Source organism: Paramisgurnus dabryanus, chromosome 12, assembly GCF_030506205.2.
Source record: "Paramisgurnus dabryanus chromosome 12, PD_genome_1.1, whole genome shotgun sequence".
Classification (NCBI taxonomy): Eukaryota; Metazoa; Chordata; class Actinopteri; order Cypriniformes; family Cobitidae; genus Paramisgurnus; species Paramisgurnus dabryanus.
In genome coordinates this window covers 6,215,476-6,237,740 of record NC_133348.1, presented here as the reverse complement: position 1 = coordinate 6,237,740, position 22,265 = coordinate 6,215,476, and the positions used below count along the sequence as shown (strand labels likewise).

The following is a 22,265-nucleotide window of genomic DNA, read 5'->3' as shown; positions in this document are numbered from 1 at the left end:
TGTAGATAGATACAGACAGACAGACAGACAGTCATACAGATAACTAGATAGAAAGACAGACAGACAGACAGACAGACAGACAGACAGACAGGAAGATATAATGTCAGACAGACAGGTACTGTAGATAGATAGACTGATAGACAGACAGACATACAGATACATAGATAGACAGACATACAGATACATAAACAGACAGAAAAAAACATACAGATACATAAATAGACAGACAGACAGGTACTGTAGATAGATAGACTGATAGACAGACAGACATACAGATACATAGATAGACAGACATACAGATACATAAACAGACAGAAAAAACATACAGATACATAAATAGACAGACAGACAGGTACTGTAGATAGATAGACAGACAGGAAGATTTTATGTCAGACAGACAGACAACTAGATAGATGGATAGTCAGACCGACAACTAGATATACAGAAAGACAGACAGATATCATGTCAGACAGACAGACAGACAGACAGACAGACAGGTACTGTATATAGATAGACCGATAGTCAGACAGACATACAGATAACTTAATAGACAGACAGACAGACAGATATCATGTCAGACAGACAGACAGACAGGTACTGTAGATAAATAGACAGACAGACAGTCATACAGATAACTAGATAGATAGAGAGACAGACAGACAGACAGACAGACAGGTACTGTAGATAGACAGATAGACAGACAGACAAGATATCATGTCAGACAGACAGGTACTGTAGATTGATAGACAGACAGACATACAGATAACTAGATAAATAGCCAGACAGATACATAGATATACAGACAGACAGACATACCGTTTTTTTATTCTTCTCTCTCAACTTTAAAACGTCTATTTTTATATTTATATATTCTATTATGTTATCCTTAGCAAGGAATTCATTTCCTAGTAAATAATAATTCCAGTAGGTACATTTATAAATAGAGGTATTTATAAATCTGTATTAATTGATTAAGTTATATTTTAAACGATGTTTACCGGATTCTGACTCCCTGCGTGTGATTGGTTGATAAGCTATAAGGAGGGCGTTATCTGATGACGCACTGGCACTAACCCCGCCCCCACCAGAACTAAACATAGTAGTAAGCCACGGAATCCAAGGTTCATGTTTCAACACCAGCATCGTGTATTTTCCACTGTACGCCTTCACCATGGTATTTTCTTCTCATACATCAGGTAATTGTGTAAGACCTTGACAGTCACACAACACGCCTCGTTTCATTCTCCCGGACAGTCGCTATATATTTAAGCACAGCTCGTGACTTAAATACAGCACAACATGCCAGGAGTCACGCCGAAAAACTTATCTTGGGTCGAGCCAAAGAAACTCGCCGCGCTGGCTCTGCCTTCAGAACCGGGTCATTATAAGTACCTGGTGGAGAATGGCATCACACACCTTGTATGCTTGTGCGAATCCAAACCTCCGAACTATGACACCTGTCCGGAACTCACCCTGCATCACATCAACATCGTGGATTTCACACCACCCACTCCGAGCCAGATACAGCGATTCCTAGGCATCGTGGAGGAAGCCAATGGCAAAGGACAGGTTAGGACTCACTTTCTAACAACATAGATAATAAGAATAAAGGAAACTACCGATTTAATGTCATCTGTACTCGGGTTCGAAGGTTCTGGAGAACGGAACGAGGCGAAAAGCCTTACGATTGTTGTGGCGCTGAAGGCTCGTGACTTCCGCCTTACATAGGAAACAGCCTACTTCCACACTATAAAATAAGTTTGCGAAATGATGTGCACACTGTGAATTTTTTTTTCTTGCCTTGCACTGACAGATTTGTTAACTAGTCAGTTGAAAGTTAAATTTGACTGTACTTAAAAATGATGACAGCATTTAAGGTGCAGTATGTCTGAAACCTCCTTATGCAAATATATATGACATCTGAGTCCACTGTATGGGGAATGAGTGAACGATTTCAGAAACTGACGTAATAACCTTTTATTAAAGGAAGAGGTCACCCCAAAATAAAATTAGCTCATATTTTACTCACCCTATGGCCAGGAATATATGACTTTTATTTCAGCCAAACACAAAATTATGAAATAATATTCTTGCTCTTTTCAGCTTTATAATGTAGGTATGTGAGTAAAATGTTCAACATGGTTAAATGCTAAAACTAGTTGTTAGAAAGAGCTTGAAAAATCCTTTAAAATGACATCAAGACCATGTCTATGGGTTCAAGAATAACAAAATACTGGCCATTAGAAACTTAAAAGTCATCACTTTATTATTTTGTCCCATTGTTTTCAATTTTGTGGTAGGTAAAACTCCTGTGCGCGTCGTTCAAATTCATTGAAATTTCATTCACTTGTAGTTTAGCAATTAAACGAAATGTATATTACAATTTCAAGAATGTTTTTACTCCGCACATCGCCTGAGGAAATCCGAAGTTGCGTCGAGCGGTACCAAACTGACAGCCGCGACAGCGGAGTTTGTCACGTACATATAATGGCATTGAATGGTGCCCCATTTTTTAAGCTCCAAAACGGCATCCATCGAAAACTAATCTATACAGTTATTAAAAAGTTTTCTAAGGTGAAATGTTGGGTAATTTTGGGTCCGAGATAAACCTCCTGACCTCAACTCTCTTGTGAACACCCGTATAGCTGTAGCTACTGTATGCTTCCCCTGAGGACCCTGTCCCGGGTCCAAAATTTCGTATTTTGACTTAATATAAAATATTCTTTTAATCTTTAATGGTCCGCCGTGGACCCCAGTAACACATATGAGATACTGTTTGAAAGCTTACAGTCTCTACTTTCTGCAGATATGCATCACTTTGACATATCTTTTACTGTAAGAAAGTATTTTACACTTAATTTACACTATCACCCCCCCCCCATACTTTTTTATATCATTTAATATTCACATATTTCATATTTTTCAAATATGACAAACATGGGCAAGTCTTATATCAAATGAAAGCTCTCATTCTCAGGAATAAGGCTACAGTGTTTTTGCTCTATTATTAACACATATCCAACAATCGTTGAATGAATAATAAGGTAAAAAATTGTCTTATGGGAAACTTGAGTGTGAACTGCCCCAGATAGCACATATAGCCATAAATGATACACCATCTTTTATTTTAGGTCCTACTTTAAACAATGAGTCCATTCACAGCATTTTCTTTGGTTGTGTGTATGAATAATCCCTTGCTATTTATTATATGTGCAAAACAAAAAATTAATATTTATATGAAAAATGTATTTTCGCACCCTTCAGTAAAATAAGAATATCTTTTGAATGCGACATGATAAAGAGTTCATTCTTTTTTTGGGTGTTTACTGTCTGCTGCTGCTAACAACCAGAACTGTCTGCAGTCTGCTAGAGTACACAGAACCAGAGTTATACACTATCAAAGACAGTGTTTACAACATAAAAAATAAAATTTGGTGTTTCATCATATGAAAAACAACATAAATAACAATATTTGTCACAAACAGCAGCTTTTTATGTAACTTCAAAGGGTTTTCTTTAAAATGATATAAAGAAATTGCATTTATTCCACTGTATGTGGTTATGGGGACACTTCAAATATTTTTAGGCAGAAATTGTATACAAAAAGGGTATTATTCCTCCCTTCAGTTGGAGTAAAATAACTTTTGCATAGATTATGATAGAGAAAAAATTCCTTTTTCCTCTGTAAGCTGCCAGTTGCTGGAATCAAACAAAACTGTCTGCAGGGAGCTGAGATACCCAGGGCCAGAGTTATACACTTTCAAATAAAAACGTTAGAAAAAAAACATCAAAAAGCGCCTATTTATTTTTGTGTTTATTAGAGGACTGACATCACATACAACCATGTTGAGCACTTTCAACAGTGTTTTATGTAATTTCAAAGGGTTTCCTGTAAAATGATACCAAACTTTTGTATGTAAACCTCTGCATGTGGGTATGGGAAGCTTTTGAAATTGGGTAGGCCAAATCCAGGCGAAAATCCCCAAAATAGCTTCAGGGTGGAAGAAGTTACAAAAGCCCATTACTAAATAACATTTAACATTAGACATTTATCATTACATTTTCAAATAACTCAATAGGCCATCGTCAATTATTCCTTACATATTATATAGGATATTGAAAATGTTTATGTTATAGTATCACCAAAATATTCAGTGTTTTTATGAGTTGTCTTAAAGGGATAGTGCACCCAAAAATTTAAATTCTGTCATTTTCTCATCCTCATGTTGTTTTAAACCTTTATGCATTTCTTTTTTCTGATGAACACAAAATAAGATATTTTGATAAATGATGGTAACCATTGACTTCCATAGCAGGAAAAACAAATACAATAGAATTCAATGGGAACCATCCACTGTGTGCTTACCATCATTTATCAAAATATCTTCTATTGTGTTCATCAGAAAAAAGAAACGCATACAGGTTTAAAACAACAAGAGGACAATTTTTTGGGTGAACCACCCCATTAAACCTGGTTTTGGTTTGTTCTCTCCTCCTCAGAGTGTTGCGGTTCACTGTATGCACGGTCATGGCAGGACTGGGACCATGCTGGCCTGCTATCTGGTGAAAACCAGGAACATTTCCGGTCTGGAAGCCATCAAAGAAGTCCGGCGACTTCGACCGGGGTCGATTGAGACAGAAGAGCAAGAGAAAGCAGTGATAGAGTTTCAACAACACATTCAAGATAGTTTCTGTGTGAACAACATTAACACTCCACCCACATTTAAATCTATATAATCATGTCTGCTGTTGTTAGTAGTAATCTATGTGGTGAGTCACACACTCAGTAAGCCTGCTAGTATGAGTTATTAAGAATACACAAAACTATAATCTATATAACAAACCTGCATTGTGTAGCCTGACAACTCTTTATGTATAGCCTATGGACTGGGTGTGTTTGTTTATCCACAAAACATGAATCGGTTCACCTAGGAAACTTAAAAGGGTTGATTCTGCTTTGTCAGTTGTACTTAAAAAAACAAAACAACTTGGGTACCAAAATGATCTTTACATAATTACTGGTGCTAGTATTTTGCATTTAATGTGATGGGTCTATTCATTTATTTAAAAGTATAATAATGTAATTCATAGATGATATCTCTGTATGGTAGTGTTTTAAAGTCATTATATATTTATGCATATGCTTTTATATAAAGTGACTTACACTATTGTGCAAAAGTCTTAGGCCACTATGCCAGGATTAGATTTGTTGTTTTTGCAACGTTATAGTGATCATATATAATTGTTTCTCAGTCTCTTTAATAGAATACATCCAGAAAATACAGGAAATGTGTATATAGTATTAAAAACTGTATAAAAATGTAAACTGATGTGTCAAGTTTTTAGGGTAAACTCCCTTTCCACTTGAGCAATAGCAGGAAACAGCAGGATCTCTTAAACCGAAATAAAATTAAATCCTAATTTCTAATTTTAAAGAAATTAGTCATTTTAATTCATTCTGCTTAAATGCTTCCAAATCAATAAGATATTTAATAGTGTTTAATGTTCGTTTTTCTGTTTACATCAAAATGCATAAAATAAAAATACGCTCCAAAAGCAGTTGCATGCAAAGCATGCTGGGAAATACAGATCCACGGCCCAGTTAGTAATAGCAACAATAATCATTCATGTTGTCCCAACATAAAATGATTAAGTGGACTGAACTTGATAAAATGAGAGATAAAAACGGTATTCTTTTTCCAAAACTCAGACTAATTGTGTTAACGCAATTAAAAAGAAATCAATAAATTATAGTACAAATTCATTTTGTGTTAGACTAATTTAATTGCTCTTAATGAGCTATTTTAAATTAATTGAACACAATTTTTATGTGTCATTCCTAAGAAGGGCTTGAATCATTTTTTTTTTTTACATATTTCCTGTATTTTCTGTTTGTATCTTTATAAAATAGATTGAAAAATAAATATGGATGGACATTTAAAATTCTAAAACAACGAGTCTGGTGGTGGGGGTCTAAGACTTTTGCACAGTACTGTACAGTGCATCACAAGTTATACATTTTTTTATGTTTGTTCCCCGTGTTAAATCCATGACCTGTTGTGCAATGCTTTACCACTGAGCTATAAAAGAGCATACAGTATTTTACCTCTTAAAACAATGCAATATTCATGATTAAATTCATATTTGTAAAAATGTAAAGGCATTTAAGGAAAATTGCATTAGTGTTTAGATTTGTGCATTTGGCAACACTTATCCAAAGCGACTAGCAATGCATCACAAGGTAGCCTATACATTTTAAATCAGTATGTGTGAACCCATGACCTTTTGCACTGCTTTATTACTGAGCTCTATACAGGAGCAAACATTTACTTGCCATTTTGTGTATCTATAAAACTACACTGCAAAAAATGACTTTCTTACTTTGTATTTTTGTCTTGTTTTCAGTAAATATATCTAAAAAGTCTTAAATTAAGATGCTTTTTTGATGAGCAAAACAACCCAAGAAAATAAGTAAAAAAAAATCTTTCTTGGATTTAGTGTTTAAGAAAAATGTTCAAGATTTTTTGCATACCCCATTGGCAGATTTTTTTTGCTTGTTTTATGCACAAAATCACTTTAATTTGATATTTTTGATCTAAAAACTAGACTTATTTTCTTGGATCGTTTTGCGCATCAAGAAAAGGCATCTTAATTTAAGAATTTTTAGATATTTTTATTGAAAACTAGACAAAAATACTAAGAATTTTTTTCTTGAAAATATTTTTTTTTTTTTTGCAGTGTATTGATAGCAATAAACACTATTCAGCACACACCCTTTAAATTAGAGATTATAAAGATTTTTTCCATTTTATCATATTGTACATCTTTATTTGTAGTGAGCAAACTGCAAGCTCCTTGTAGCAAAAAGTTTCCTTCACCAAATAAAGATGTTAGAAAAACAGACAAGTCTTTGATTTTTGTAAAATCTGTATTTATTTATGATTTACAAAAGCCTATGTAACAACCATTAAAATGTATTCGTCTTTAACCTAAAATGAAAACACGACCGTGTACATGTGTCAGTTTATGTCTTTCAAAGTGGCAAAAGAAAGGATATTGACATTACCCTTAAATGCATCACTCGAATTTACAAAGTCTGTGTTCTCTGGAAAATTATATACACAGATCTAGACTATGAATGAACAAATGCAGGTGTTTCAAACAGAGGAGACACAACCAGATCCTCAATTTAAATAAAAGGTCTGCAATACTGTAAGCTGTGGGAGCCCATTTAATGCACAATTCAACAGAGGAATATTGGCCTGTGCTGCCAAAACAAAGGCATGTTACGGTCAAATTTAAACGGCAGACTGTTCAGATTTATAAATACAAACTGATTCAATAAATACCTGCTGATCAATAGGCTCCTGCGTCTTATCTCCACAAACCTCTTTATTTAAATCGTCCCTCTTTAACAGTATACTACTATTAAACTTTACCATCGGTTTAATTTAATCAAAAACTAAAATGATTTGGAAAAATGACAAAGCTTTCGTGCTCTTGTGGTGCGACCCAGTAAAGCGATCAGAAAGGTGACTACACTTCCAGAAGAAAAACTGAAATTCACAATGGTGCTACGAAAGCAACAAAAAAAAAACATTTTAATGCAGACATGGGGCTTGATGGTAAAGTGCCATCAAGTAAAAGGAAAAACAGCGCAGGAGGATAAACAAAAGTGTTTCGTTCACACACCACCGTTCAATTACACACCTGGACCAAGAAAATCCCCCGAGAGATGTTACCATTGGCCTATTATATCGCCACTTTCCAAAGGAATAAACGAAATGGAAAGATCATAAAATAACACCATAAAATATCCCACATCACTGCCTATTTTAAAAAATATAAAATGAGCCGAGAATGCATCATTTTCACAAACAAAAATATACCCCCTTCATGTCATTTCAATTTTCTTATTAATATAATTAAAACAATTTACAGTGTTTATTATAATATATCTTTGATAGTTTTCGAGGGATTTTACAGAGTGTCTCTTATTGCAGCTAAACGATACTTAACCTTCCAGTTATTCAATAAAACCAAAACGAATGTTTGAAAATGAGAGGGAAGCGCTAACTGGATGTGAATTTTTCCAGGAATGGATCAGATATTGGCAACAAGTCCTGCACGGGCTCTTCGCTACTGTTTTATGTTGAGTTCGTTCTCCAGTTCCATGAGCTTCCGGGAAGCTTTCACTTTGTTCGACACTTCCTTTCCCTGGGAGAAGAGTCTCTGCCGTTCTTTAAAAGTCAGACTCTCTGGGGCTCCGCCTATTGTGTTTTCCTGATCGGGACTTCTGCAACAAGACACAGTGTTTCATTAAAAATTCAAACTTGAAGGAACAGATCGCCATTTATTCCATTTATATGTTGTTTTGGGTCACACCTTTATGGATACATACGGTATACCATACAGTACATAACATGCACAATGCTCTTGCGAATGGGAACTGAGGCTGTAATAGCTTAAAAAAAATGACAAAAGCACTATAAATGTAGTTTACGAAACATATAACCAACTTCCATGAAAATTTAAAGGAAAACACCACCGTTTTTCCAATATTTTACTATGTTCTTATCTCAACTTAGATAAATTAATACATACCTATCTTTTTTCAATGCGTGCACTTAATCTTTGTACAGCGCGTCATGAATCTGTTAGCATTTAGCCTAGCCCCATTCATTCCTTAGGATCCAAACAGGGATGAATTTAGAAGTGCTACAAACTAAGTGTTCTTCCACCATACAATATAGTTCTCATTTTTATCCGCTTAAAAAAAATCACGTTTTATTTTGTGCCACCATACTTACTCATGTAACTACTCATGTCTTTAAATAGAGAAAACATGGAAGTGTTTGGTGGCTTCGAAAATCATCCCTGTTTGGATCCTAATGAATAAATGGGGCTAGGCTAAATGCAAACACATTTACGACGTGCTGTACAAAGATTAAGTGCACGCATTGAATAAAGATAAGTACGTATTAATTTATCTAAGTTGAGGTAAAAACAGTCAAATATTGAAAAACGGTGGCGTTTTCCTTTAAGGGGGTTGTTTCTGTCATTCATGAAGATTTAAAGGGGGCATTTTATTGGACTTTTTTTAAAACCCCATAAATAATTTATAATAGCCTATTAAAATTACCACTTTATAGGCATGGACAAAAATTTGCTGATTTTGGTTGTGTTGCTTTAAATGCAAATTAGCTGACGAAATGCAAACACTGATCACAATAATGGTGTTTTTTTAATTGAAACTCAATTGTGCTGTCAATCATTTTCTCCCTCACTACACTAAATGCTGGTGCAGTGGTAAGATACTGGGTTGGTTACTGGGTTGTCCTTTTTCATCTTTTCAAATAGCAATTAAACATGGAAAAAGTCAGATTTTCATGATATGACCCCTTTAAAGCTCATGGCCTGTATCACAGTATTCTGTACTGTGCTGGGTTATTTTCAAACCAGCGTTGGGTCAAAAAGGACGAACCCAACCTGTTGGGTTGAAATTTAACCTATGCTGGGTTGTTTTAACCCATTGTTGGGTAAAATGTAAACATTTATTGGGTTAATTTAACCCAACAGTTGGGTTTGTACCTTTTGACCCAATGCTGGGTTGAAAATAACCCAGTGTGTAACATTTTCATTTGTGACCAGGGTCATATTTGGCCGGGATAAAACTTTTGGAAAATCTGGAATCTGAGGGTGAAAAAACTAAATATTGAGAAATTCACCTTTAAAGTCCTTAGCAACACCTACTACTAACAATACAAAAAATAGGGCCATCAAAACATCAATCCCGATTAATCACTTACAAAATAAAAGTTTTTTTTTTCATAAAATCTGTGTGTGTATAGTGTGTAATTATATATATATATATATATATATATATATATATATATAAGTATATATATATATAAGTATATATATATATATATAAGTATATATATATATATGTATATATATATATATATGTATATATATATATATATGTATATATATATATATATATGTATATATATATATATATATGTATATATATATATATATGTATATATATATATATATGTATATATATATATATATATATATACACACACACACACACACGTAAATGTTTCTTTTTTAAAGTGACAGCTTTGTACCTTAATTTTTGACAGTGTACATACATACACGTGTGTGTATTTATATATACAAAATAACTACACACAGTGCACACACATAAATTATGCCAAAAACAAACTTTTATTTTGTATGCGATTAATCATGATTATCTTTTGACAGTCCTAATATATATATATATATATATATATATATATATATATATATATATATATATATATATATATATATATATATATATACATATACATACGGTGGAACATGTTCTTTAATGAATATCCTAATGGTTTTTGGCATTAAAATTTTTATTATTTTGACCCATACAATGTATTGTTGACTGCAGAACAGTTTTGGAATCAAAAACAAACCAAGTAAGATTTTTGTTTTCTATGTGTACGTGTTATTTTTTTTACCACACCCAAAGCTTTAAGCTCGACTCATGATTCATGTTTGTAGAGGTTTACAGAAATGATTCAACCCAAACAGGCCATCAACTATGTTTTAAATGTAATCATACAAAAACAGTTCTGGTTCTCAAGGAACGTTTCAGATGCATGAGTGTGCTCCTCACCCTTTCGTCCACTTCTCTCGCGGATCCTTGTAAACCTCTCCCGATCCTAGTCCTGTTGTGTTTCCAGTGTATGAATTAAATCCTGTTTAATGTTGTCAAATGGTAAAAACAATGAGCATTTCTGGAGAAAATACAATCTTGAATATTTCAAGAGCGAGCGGAAGGTTACAAAAATCTCAACTGCAGAAGCTTCTGGGCTTGTAATCGCTGGTGAAATCGCTTTAAACACATCAGAAAAGATGCAACATGAATCACATTTTACTTTCATAATGTGATGTATTTTTGAATTAGACTTTGTTTCCAACCATAACCTTCGCCCAAAAACTTTTGCATTTGAACACTTTATCACAGACCAAAAGCTGAACAGCAGGAAGAAAGCTTGTTAAGTTAGTAAAAAAGCATTCGAAAGCACATGGTCTGTGGATGACAGGCCGAAGGTGGAGGTCGCTTAAAAGCTCTTCAATGGGCTTCAACCCCGACCCCCACCTCTGACCTACCGCAGGCGTCTCCTACATGGCTCACTTGTCCGTGTGTCTGTCAGGATGTGAGGGACATCCCCACTTAACCTGTGATCGTGAGTTTTGTTACCATGGTTGTCCCCTAACCAGGAGAGGTGCAAGAGCACGACCGTATCCAAATGCATGTAGATTGTTTTATCGCTTGAATGGAATGAGGTCGGATCCAGAGGGAGAGACACAAACACATTGACATGTGAACCAAATAAACCTTCTCCACTGGCGATGACCAAGTACTGCAGGGGCAAAAAGTGCATCGTGGAACATAAACATGTCGAGTAATCCCAGCAACAAATGTATTTATCTGATTAGTCGATTAATCGGAAAATAATCGCCTGATTAATCGATTATGAAAATAATCGTTAGTTGCAGACCTAGTCATTTGACTTTAACTAATATGCAAATTCATCAGTTTTCTTCAAACATGTTAAGAGTAGTTCTGTTATATAGCCATGGGCGATACATTTTGCACTTTTTGCTCAGAGACCTGGCAGTAGAGAAGGTGATGGATGGACAGTGGATTCATAGGGATGCTAAGAAATCCACACAGTCTGATGTGAGAGAAAGCAGGGGAGGGTGGGCGGAGCCAAGCAAATGATAATGTCAAACATACATAAAAAAGACAGACCGGACAGCAGACAGACAAAAGATATAAATGAGATCTACAACACAGCTGAAACCAAGGATAAAATCACTACCGCGTGAACACTGAGGCTCTGTTGCGAAACATAGTGAGCTGCCTACACAGAGTACACTACATAGGCAGCAACTCTGCATGCCACATCACTGTGTTACTATAAATGTTTCTTTATGTAGCTATAAAAGTGATATTTATAATACGTGTTTGTCTACCATCTGCATTGAATTTTATTAGGCACATTGCAATGCATCCTGGGATTATTGTAAATTTTGGGCAAACAAGGCATCTTAGAAGACAACATAAAGGTTCTGAGTATATTTTAGGGTTAGTGTTGAAGGAAAACACCACCGTTTTTCAATATTTCCCTATGTTCTTACCTCAACTTAAGAATTAATAAATACCTATCTTTTTGATTTGTACAGCGCTTCTTGAATGTGTTAGCATTTAGCCTAGCCCCATTTATTCTTATGGCTCCAAACTAAAGTTTTATTTTGTGACACCATTCGGGTAACTACTCATGTAACAGTCTTTAAATAGGGAAAACATGGAAGTGTTTGGTGGTTTCTAAACTCATCCCTGTTTGGATCCTAAGGAATGAATGGGGCTAGGCTGAATGCTAACACATTTACGACACGCCGTACAAAGATTAAGTGCACGCATTGAAAAAAATAGGTATGTATTAATTCATCTAAGTTGAGGTAAGAACATAGTAAAATATAAAAAAACAGTGGTGTTTTCCTTTAAGACCCTTACAGACATTAGGAGTTTATCTATGATGCCTTAAAATGTTGGTTAGGTAGGCAGCTCATTAGGTTGAGGAACAGGACCTAAAAATAAAGAAAATAATCAAAAGTATGTATACAGTGGTGTCACTAGTGTTTTGCTGAAAGGCTGTTTGATTGGACAGATTTCTGGGTTCATGAGGGGCTTCAGCAGTGTTGCAGACATAGGATGATTATGTTGGATTTGAGATGAGTACAGCAGCAAAGCAGCAGCGAATTTAAGCAGCAGATTCAAGACTTGAAGCGCTTCAGTCAGTCAGAGCCGGAGGAATGCCGTGCTAGATAGCCTTTTACGTCGATTAATGCAAAGTTAGTCATTAGGTTCTCAAAAAGCGCAAATGCAATTGTAATCACAACAGGCCGCAATGGCATTAAGTGGGGCAAGCTTGGTGCAGGTTACATGCAAGGTACACTGGGCATCTTAGTGAAACTGGGTTGAATTGCTTTTTTGTGCATGACTGTTTAAAAGTTTCGGAAAACTATCCTGAATACATGTAGTACTGTGTGTGAACAGTACACAAAAACGTAAAAAAAGTAATGTTATATTATATGATGTTAAAATATACACGTAATTATTTAATTGAATGAACGTTTGGTGTAATTTACCAAATTGCTTAAACTGAATTACTAGGCTGAATTAAATGCATTGACACATATATGTGAACAATAGGTGGCGCTAAACACTATTAAAACCGAGATTGCGTTTCCTGTGCAACAACCATTGCAAAACCAAACACACTTTAAACAGTCAAGCACAAAAGAAAGTGCCTCATCCGACAGATCTCGTCCCCTTTGCCAAGTGTAAACAGGACTGAGGAGAGGTGCGGGGTTCAGCCCACCACTGCATGTGATAAGAAGCCAGTGTCTCGTTCCCTGAGCCAGTAATGGACGACCAGGCGTCGAGCTGCTGAGGCCCGGGCATACCCCAAAGCAAATCACACACACATGAAACGGCCGGCAACACCAACAGTACTCGGACTGATTTTGGACCACACGGTGAATCACGGAGTCTACCGATTGCCTCTACGGCGCTAGGATGATTCGAGGAAGAGGAATCGGGGGGAAAACAAGGTGATCGAAAACAAAACCAAATTATCAAAAAATTAAATTTGCTACTTAAAATGAGATAGGAACAGGAATTGATTGGCTATGGTACTACGTAACTGATTACAGATAGAAAGGTAGAGGAAATACGGAAAAACGAAGATGGATTTCTTCGTTGGAAAACATACATGAACAAACACAAAAAATAACGAATGAACCAATGGAAGAGAGGTGGGCCGAATCGAGGCCCTCCCTCTTTCCGCGGCGTCTCTACCTTTCGATTGGATGAAGCCAGGTTTGGTGGGAGGGGGAGGGGGCTGCCCTGTCTTTGAAACGGTACTGTTGGCATTGGCCGAAGCGGGCAGCTGGAATGAGTTGGACAGAAAGATGCCGTCCGAGACAGGGCGGGGCTTGCGTGCGGTGGGCGGCGGCTGGGGCTTTTGGGCCGGTGGAAGATCACCGTAGGACTTCCGGGTAGCGGAGAGCTTAACCTGACCTGCTAGGCCTGGGTCATCCTCCTCGTCCTCGTCATCATTGTACGAGACAAACTTGGCTGTGTATATGGTGTCGGGGGAGGTGACCTGGGTTTTGAGGTAGGAGGTATTTCTCTGGGGAGGGGGTGGGGGGGCGCTGTTGCTGTTGTTAGTGGCGGGGGCAGCTGCGGGTGAAGGGGGCTGGTAGTCCCGAGGGAGGGGGGGTCTGTACAGACCAGGGTCGTCTGGCGTCAACAGCTTGCGCTCGGCTTCGTCGTGTTGCCGGCGCCGCTCCGCCTCCAGGCGGGTGTAGTATTCCTCCTCCTGTCTCCTCTAAGGGGGGAACATGGGAAGAGCTGGTTAGATCTGCCTTTGCTAATCTGTAATGGCCTGGGTCAAACTGGACTAAACCTATGTAGTGAACCAATGTATGTTTACCCTGAATTTGGGAGGAAGGTGATGTGATATTAAATGTAACACAACATGCTTCTGAATGAGCTAATACTTAAAAATTAAGGGATGCCACAAAATAACAATTTTTGGATGTATGGCTCCATAAAATCCAAAAAATGGTTCTTTTATGGCATCACTGGTAACGTTTTTCAATGATAAAGTAAGCCAGCAGGTCTACAGTGTTTAATATTTTGTTGCATTTCCTTTCGTGTACACCAGGGGGCGCCGCAGACACTAGAATAAAAGTACCGGAATACATCATACTGCTACAAGTTCCCATATTTAAGGTCTTGGCTTGCATTTCGGTGGTTTAGTTCTGGAAGCAACACCCGGAGGCTGACTGCTCTGGTCTCTACGCATCGAACCCGTGGGTTAGCGTGCGGTGGAAATGTCCCATATGAGACAGCATGTGGAGGCAAACACAGATGAGCGAGTTCAATCTGTGACGGCCTCCGCCAAACCGAGGCGGGCCCATTTCCAACAGCACTTCCAAGCAATGTCGTATGGAATGGCAATGGCCTTCCAACAAAACGCTGGGTGGTGTGTAAAAATCTGACGTGATCTCATGCAGTTCTTTATAGAGGTGGGGATACAAACACAGGAGAGGGGATGTTGTGAAGACATGCAGTTGGACATCGCAGCCGGGCGCTAAAATTACCAGTGGTCTGAAAATGACGCACGGGTACAGACAGACACACAAATAAAATTTAATGGTCACATAGTGGGACAATAATTTGGTCACATGGAGAATGTAGATTCAGACCACTGGTAAGTTGACAACCCGCTGAGGCATTTCACAATTGTGGAAAATGCAACACATGAGCGTTAAACAAAACACCTTATAGCTCAGAGAAATCCCAGATGAGGATTAAATGCATTTACATTATGTCTGTTTTATTACAGATTTAACGACAGCCATTTATGGCTATATTCATTTTAAAGTTTAATAAAAAATATATATAATGCTTACACTCTTAAAAATAAATGTGACCCTGGACCACAAAACCAGTCAATAAGGGTAATTTTTAGGCCAGATTTTATTGAGAAAATTAGCTTAAAGTTGTCCAAATGAAGTCACTAGCAACAAATTACTAATGCAAATTATTTTTTTATATTATCTTCATGAAACATGATCTTTACTTAACATCCAAATGATTTTTGGCATAAATCAATCATTTTGACAAATTCAATTTATTGTTGGCCATTGCTACAAATATACCCGTGGTGCAACTCTGGTTTTGTGGTCCAGGGTCACAAATGTGCTTCACAGTGCCATAGAAGAACTAAATGGTTCCATTAAGAACCTTTAACATGAAGAAACGGTTCTTTGAGGAACCAAAAATGGTTCTTCTATGGCACTGCTATGAAGAACCTTTAAAGCACCTGATTATTAAAGGATTAGTCAATTTTCAAAAAAAAAATAAAAAATAATCCAGAAAATTTACTCACCACCACCATGTCATCCAAAATGTTGATGTCTTTCTTTGTTCAGTCGAGAAGAAATAATGTTTTTTGAGGAAAAAATTCCAGGATTTTTCTCATTTTAATGGACTTTAATGGACCCCAACACTTCATAGTTTAATTGCAGTTTTTAAGGACTCTAAAAGATCCCAAACAAGGCATAAGGGTCTTATCAAGCGAACCGATTGTCATTTTTGGCAAGAAAAAAATGCACCTTTAAACCACAACTTCTCTTCTTCCTTCGGCTGTGTGACGAGCCAGTGCGACCTCACGTAATTGCGTAATGACGTCGAAAGGTCACGTGTTACATATATCAAACGCACATTTGCGGACCATTTTTAAATGATAAACTGACACAAAGACATTATTTAGTATCATTTGACATACAACCAGGTCGGAATGGTCGTATTTCTCCACACTTGTAAACACTAGGGCGTAGTTTCGCATAAATCTTCAGTGACCTCTTGACGTGATGACAACCGGAGGAAGACGAGAAGTTGTGGTTTAAAAGTGCATATTTTTTATTTTTCTTGCCAAAAATGACAATCATTTTGCTAGATAAGACCCTTTTGCCTCGTTTGGGATCGTTTAGAGTCCTTTGAAACTGCAATTTTAAACTACATTAAAACTGTTAAGTGTTGGGGTCCATTAAAGTCCATTAAAATGAGAAAAATCCTGGAATGTTTTCCTCAAAAAACATAAGACATCAACATTTTGAGACATCTAAATTATCTAGATTTTTTTAAGAAAATTGACTAATCCTTTAAGAGTATACTCTGTATATACACTGTAGATCAACATTTTAAAGTGCTTGTGATTTCGTACAGCCTGACGTGTTAAACATCAGCTGTTCTTTCTAATCACATCCACTTAAAAAGATCGCAAGGACCAGTCCACATCGAAAAACAGACGAATACTTAAAAATTCAGCATTAGCGAGACCCAAAGCCGACTACATCTGCCCGTTTCATGTATACATAAAACTTCAAAGATTCTGCCTCAAATAAAACTGAGATCACTGCGAGTTCTTGAAGCTAAACTTTAATTATATCAACTAATCAAACTCCTTCATTAAGCGAATCTGCTAATGTCATGACTTGAGTTTCCAGGGCCTGCTTAAAAGAGAAAACTTCAAGACGGTAATAATCTGCTTTCCATATGTGACTGCAATTATCTACCGAACAATTACATTTATACATTAAAGCAATTTATCATCAAAACTTTATAATATGTGTTACGTCTATACATACGCATGCAACTACATATAAAAAGTTTCTAGTTGTCGTTGCTCCGTTTCGATCACAGTACCTTCTCATCGACTTCTCGTCTGGCTCTCTCTTCCTCTCGCCAACGTCTCTCTTCCTCTTGTTTAGCTCGTTCTTCCGCCTCACGTCTGCGGATCTCCTCCAGCTGTTGTTTTCGTCTACGCTCTTCATCCTGTAGCTGAGCAGGTGTACGATACATATATGAGTTTAAAACATTGGAGGTGATGAAAGAAATGAATTCTGATGCCCAACCATTCAATTTGTATCATATCGCTTTAATTTAAAGCATCAATGTGTATAAAGTTAATGTATGGTTAAATAAAGTCTGAATTTACATTAAACTTTATTGATTAAAAAATTTAACACTTATAAAGCCCACTTATAAACTTAAAAAAGCTCAAAATACTTTTGTATAGATTACAGTATTATTATACACTATATAATTTATACTACTTCTTTGATATTTTTTGTGAGTAGACTCGACCCCTGCACAGTATGCAGGAAACACAACGACATGCACAAATACAGTCGCATGCAAAACTTACTGACAACTGCAGCGTTTCCACACGTCTACAGAATAAGTAATCCAAACACCTCACGTTTTATACACAACACATTTCAAACGCACAAAACATCTTTTCCCTCTTACTGGAAATACAAATGAAAGAAACATGACCTGTAATCTGACAGGAAAGAGAAAACCCCCAAAACACCCAGCAGAGAAAACCATGAAGGAAACGCAGAGCAGTGATGAGTGAAGCGGAGAGACAGGAATGATGATCACGGCACGTTCATGAAACCCGCATGCAGACAAGCCTTGGGCCGGAGAGACAGGCGGGTAAAACGCATGCGCCGGCCCGCTCATCAAATATCAAACTGCACTGAAACAACGCCTGCAGAAACCAGCAGAGCTTTAATTATCTCAGAACCTAAACAAGTTTTTATTTATTTGGTTGGTTTCTAGCATGTTTATTTTTCATTGGCAAGCATAAGTGCACACTACTATTGCCTTACACGCATTAAAAGGTGATGCATATATCATCTTCGTCTACATTCTTCTCATCTTCTTTATGACCCTGGACCACAAAACCAGTCTTAAGTTGCACAGGTATACAGCGAGGAAAATAAGTATTTGACACATCAGCATTTTTATCAGTAAGGGGATTTTTAAGTGGGCTACTGACACAAAATTTCCACCAGATGTAGCCATAAAGCCAAATATTGAATTCATACAAAAAAATCTGAACATTAATGTATACAAGTTGAGTCATAATAAATAAAGTGAAATGACACAGGGAATAAGTATGCAAACAAGGTGGAAAATGGCATAGAAAGCCAGTAGATCACCTGAAATCTGTCAGTATAAAGAGAGAAACCCAGCCCCCTATCGGAGGCATCTAGAAGCTGTAATCACCAACATAAGCTTTTCTAAAAAGTATTAAATAAAGTGGGTTCAATACTTATTACCCGTGTCACTTCACTTTATTTATTATGACTCAACTTGTATACTTAAATGTCGAACACACCATAGTGCGTTCAATGCGTTTTAATCGCATAACATCAGAGAGTTTTTTTGTCGACATTTAGACAAAAGTTTTGCGGAAAACCCTAATGAAAGTGCAGTTACAGTTTTGTTGCTCTTTTGCGGTCTCTTATTTGTTGGAAAACGTGTGATAGTGTCACAAAAGAGTCAAGTTTTCTAGAAATTTTTTTTTTAACAGAATAGTTGCAAACTTAAAAAAAACAAATAAACAATAGGATTGTAGTGTGCACTAGGCTTTAAAGCTTAAGTGTACATTTTTACATGTTAAAATACTTGTTGAATACAATCATTTTGTAAGCAAATCTGTTTAATGACGATAGTGTCCCAGAAATTATATGGTGAATATATAATTGCAGGTACATTTGGTGTCCAAAGTCATATTTTTTTTCTGCTTTTTCAATATTTCTGTATATTTTCTGTATATTGAGTATTTCAATAATCTGGTCAATTCTTTAAAAAGTGTCTTATAGACGGTTTCATCGGACGCATATGCGCTGACGCAATACACGTCTGGAAACACTTTACTTCGGTTTCGTTTTTTTAATGGTCTGACTAGTTGCTAAACTGATCTCTCGAACAAATGCCTCGTTGAAAATAACAAATGTTTTGGTTTCCTAGGTAATCTATGTGTTGATTTTTTGCTTGATATATAAATAAACTACGTTTAAAGAACTTTGTTGTTATTTATTCTTAGCGGAGTTTACCGGAAGTTACGTGCGGACCACGACAGCCGCTTGTTTATGTTGTTACTGCTGAAACCGTCTATATAACTGAAAATCTTCTTGTCCAAATTACGTCAACTCGGGTGGACGCCACCCGCGATCACATGCCACTTCTTAGCAGTGCAATGGAGGACAACGACTCTGCTTAATGGAGTTATGTTGAAGTTTTATGTCTTGTTACAGAAATAAAGCTCTATAATCTTGTATAATCATTTTGTCTGTGTCCATTGCATATCACAAAATTTTTCTTCCTCTGTGGTTTAAGCTGTCCTGAGTTAGTATGTCTACCTTGAATTGTTTTGCCAAGTGTAAATGCTGATATCAGACTAGAATCCAGCCAAAGTTTGGGTGTTACATAATAATAATAATAATAAGTTTTATTTATATAGCGCCTTTCCAGAGCTCAAGGACGCTTTACATACACATAATAAAGACACAGAATGTACCTGCAATTATATAATCACCTGTATACTTCAGTCTTAAAGATTCCTAATCAAATGTTCCCTAAATTAGGCTGATTTTGTAGACATTGTTCCAAAGCAGCATTTTTTAAGTGAAGCACAAATACTTAAACAATGAACATCCCAAGATGGATTCCCCATGATGGCATCCCTGCTTGAAGAGTGGCACATCTCTCTAAATAACATGGAGCACGCCACAGCCGAATGAAGGGGTAAGTAGTGAACAAGAGGAGACACAGGTGGAGCCGAAACAGGAAGAGAATTAAAGAGCGTAAAGAACATACCAAGTCTAGAACAGAGATTGCTGGTACAGCAGTCTGCTGCAGGAGACAAACAAACCGTAAAGACCAACCAAGTGGGTGGGTGGGAGAAAGAGAGATTAAATCAAGAAATAAAGGAGGGGTATTAAAAAGATAAAAAAACACTGCCGCTGCGGGCTGGGACGCGGCGACGTCCTGCCAGAAACATTCCAAGGCAACTTTGGTCCGACTAGCGCCCACTTTCCCTTTCACAAACACTCGAACTAGTGAAGAATTCCTTCAGACAAAATTTTTCCTTCAACCACATGCAGGCTTTGACCTTCCCTTAGACGGCTCGACCTGCCGACTCCTCAAAGGAGATGTCGGAATATCGTCGCTCTCGACACGGCAGACTCTGTGACAGCAGTTATGGCAAACGGTAGTAGACTTGAGGGGCTGGTGTGTGTAGATGTTCGATGTTGATTTAACAAGCCATGTGTAAAAACGCCACACACACCAGCCCAAACAGAAGTCTAGAGGTTGAACTTAAAATGTTCAAGCAATGATCTTATATATATTTAGGACTGGGTGATATACCCAATCTATATCGCCCAGTCCTAGTTGCTAACAGAATCAATCGTCCTGATTCTCCACCGTGAATCATCTCTGGCTTCATGTGTCTGATAATAAATGATTATGTTTTGTTAGAAATCATGTTGGTATGATTCATCGTTTGATCAAATGATTGGTTGGTTATAGGTCAGAAATGGCTCTGTACTGATTTTAGAGGATTTAAGTTAATGAATATTAAATTATAATGAGAGATGAGCTCAGGAGAGATGCATTGATCCGGACCGGGCAGGTTGATGCTGGTTCAAGCATTGGAGGTTTGTCCAGTGCTTGGCATCAGAAAGCCACGTTTCTCCGCTCCATCAGCGCAGCGAATGCGGCGTCAGCAGTGCGGCATGGAAAAGCAATGGCATAGGCATGTTGCAGGAGCATATGGAAAAACATTCATTATAACGGCGAGACTAATGTAGGGAATTTCAGGTTAGTCATTAGATGAGAAAGTCACAAATCCACCACCAGTCGTTCTCACTGAAACGTTAATGCAACGTTTACTAACAACAACTGACCTCGACTACACAACAAGGATAGAATTTCCTATTCTTACTTTTTGAACTCAAACTTTCCTTTTTAACTTATCTACGCTAATCTTAAACCGATTGCTGGATAAAATGCAGCCTATGGCACTTAAACTCCACATGAAACTATACATCTATTTCACTATAGGTTAACCTAAAATTTTCTGTGTTGCTCACTAGGGATGCACCGAATCCAGGATTCGGATTCGGCCGAATACTGGGCTTTTTTACGGGGTTCGGACGAATCCTAGATTTTTTTTCATCGAACCGAACCCTAGGCTTGCGATACGCTGGTCGAAGTCACGCGGCCGTTGATTACACACATCGGGTGCTGACGTGGAGATAAGCGTTTTCTTTCGGTGAGCCTTAGGGGCGGTTCACATTTCGCGGACGCACCTGGAAAAACGAGCGTGTCGCACCGCATTGCTTTTATTATGCATAGGCTTATGGTAATTGTCAAAATAGGTTTTCCCACTTGTCATCCTGGCATAATGTTGCCTATCCTTTTTTTACAGTTAAAATTAAATAAAATGAAAAATACACTATTGTGGACGTTGTTTACTTCAGTAATGTGTTTTACTGTGTTAATGGAATAAGGATGCGAGTAGGATTCGGTATTCGGATTCGGTGCATTCCTATTGCTCACATCTATGCAAACGGCCTCAGTGACATCAGCCAAAAAGAAAAGTTGTTTTAGAGCTGAAGACAATATTTTTTTCATTTTAATTAAAAATTACATTAAAGGGATAGTTCACCCAAAAATTTAAATTCTGTCATCATTTACTCATCCTCATGTTGAACTAAACCTGTATGAATTTCTTATTTCTGAAGAACAC

The 22,265-nt window shown here is 37.1% G+C and overlaps 2 protein-coding genes across 20 annotated transcripts in view; one reads left to right on the top strand and one right to left on the bottom strand.

Annotated features, from left to right (window-relative positions):
- Positions 1 to 728: 728 nt before the first annotated feature.
- dusp23a (dual specificity phosphatase 23a) lies at positions 729 to 7,853 on the top strand. The gene is made up of 2 exons (XM_065256290.2): positions 729 to 1,569; positions 4,501 to 7,853. Exons 1-2 carry the CDS (start codon positions 1,300 to 1,302, stop codon positions 4,735 to 4,737), a joined length of 507 nt encoding a protein of 168 aa, XP_065112362.1. The 5' UTR covers positions 729 to 1,299; the 3' UTR covers positions 4,738 to 7,853.
- Positions 6,915 to 22,265, bottom strand: part of afdna (afadin, adherens junction formation factor a) — a 166,956-nt gene continuing 151,605 nt past the window's right edge. For 7 of the 19 annotated variants that reach the window (XM_065256271.2, XM_065256273.2, XM_065256276.2 and 4 more), the window contains 5 exons: positions 20,330 to 20,365; positions 17,363 to 17,497; positions 13,943 to 14,474; positions 10,688 to 10,769; positions 6,915 to 8,296 (listed from right to left, as the gene is read on the bottom strand). In XM_065256271.2, the coding sequence (XP_065112343.1) occupies positions 8,140 to 8,296; positions 10,688 to 10,769; positions 13,943 to 14,474; positions 17,363 to 17,497; positions 20,330 to 20,365 (942 nt within the window). In that variant the 3' untranslated portion in view covers positions 6,915 to 8,139. Of the gene's footprint in view, positions 8,297 to 10,687; positions 10,770 to 13,942; positions 14,475 to 17,362; positions 17,498 to 20,019; positions 20,221 to 20,329; positions 20,366 to 22,265 lie in introns of those variants that run through there. The other 12 variants (XM_065256284.2, XM_065256285.2, XM_065256287.2 and 9 more) reach the window with 6 other exon arrangements.

Coding starts and splice junctions, on each gene's coding strand:
- dusp23a (XM_065256290.2), top strand. CDS start 1,300: ATGCCAGGAGTCACGCCGAAAAACTTATCTTGGGTCGAGCCAAAGAAA. Junction 1,570..4,500: donor AAGCCAATGGCAAAGGACAG/GTTAGGACTCAC, acceptor TCTCCTCCTCAG/AGTGTTGCGGTTCACTGTAT.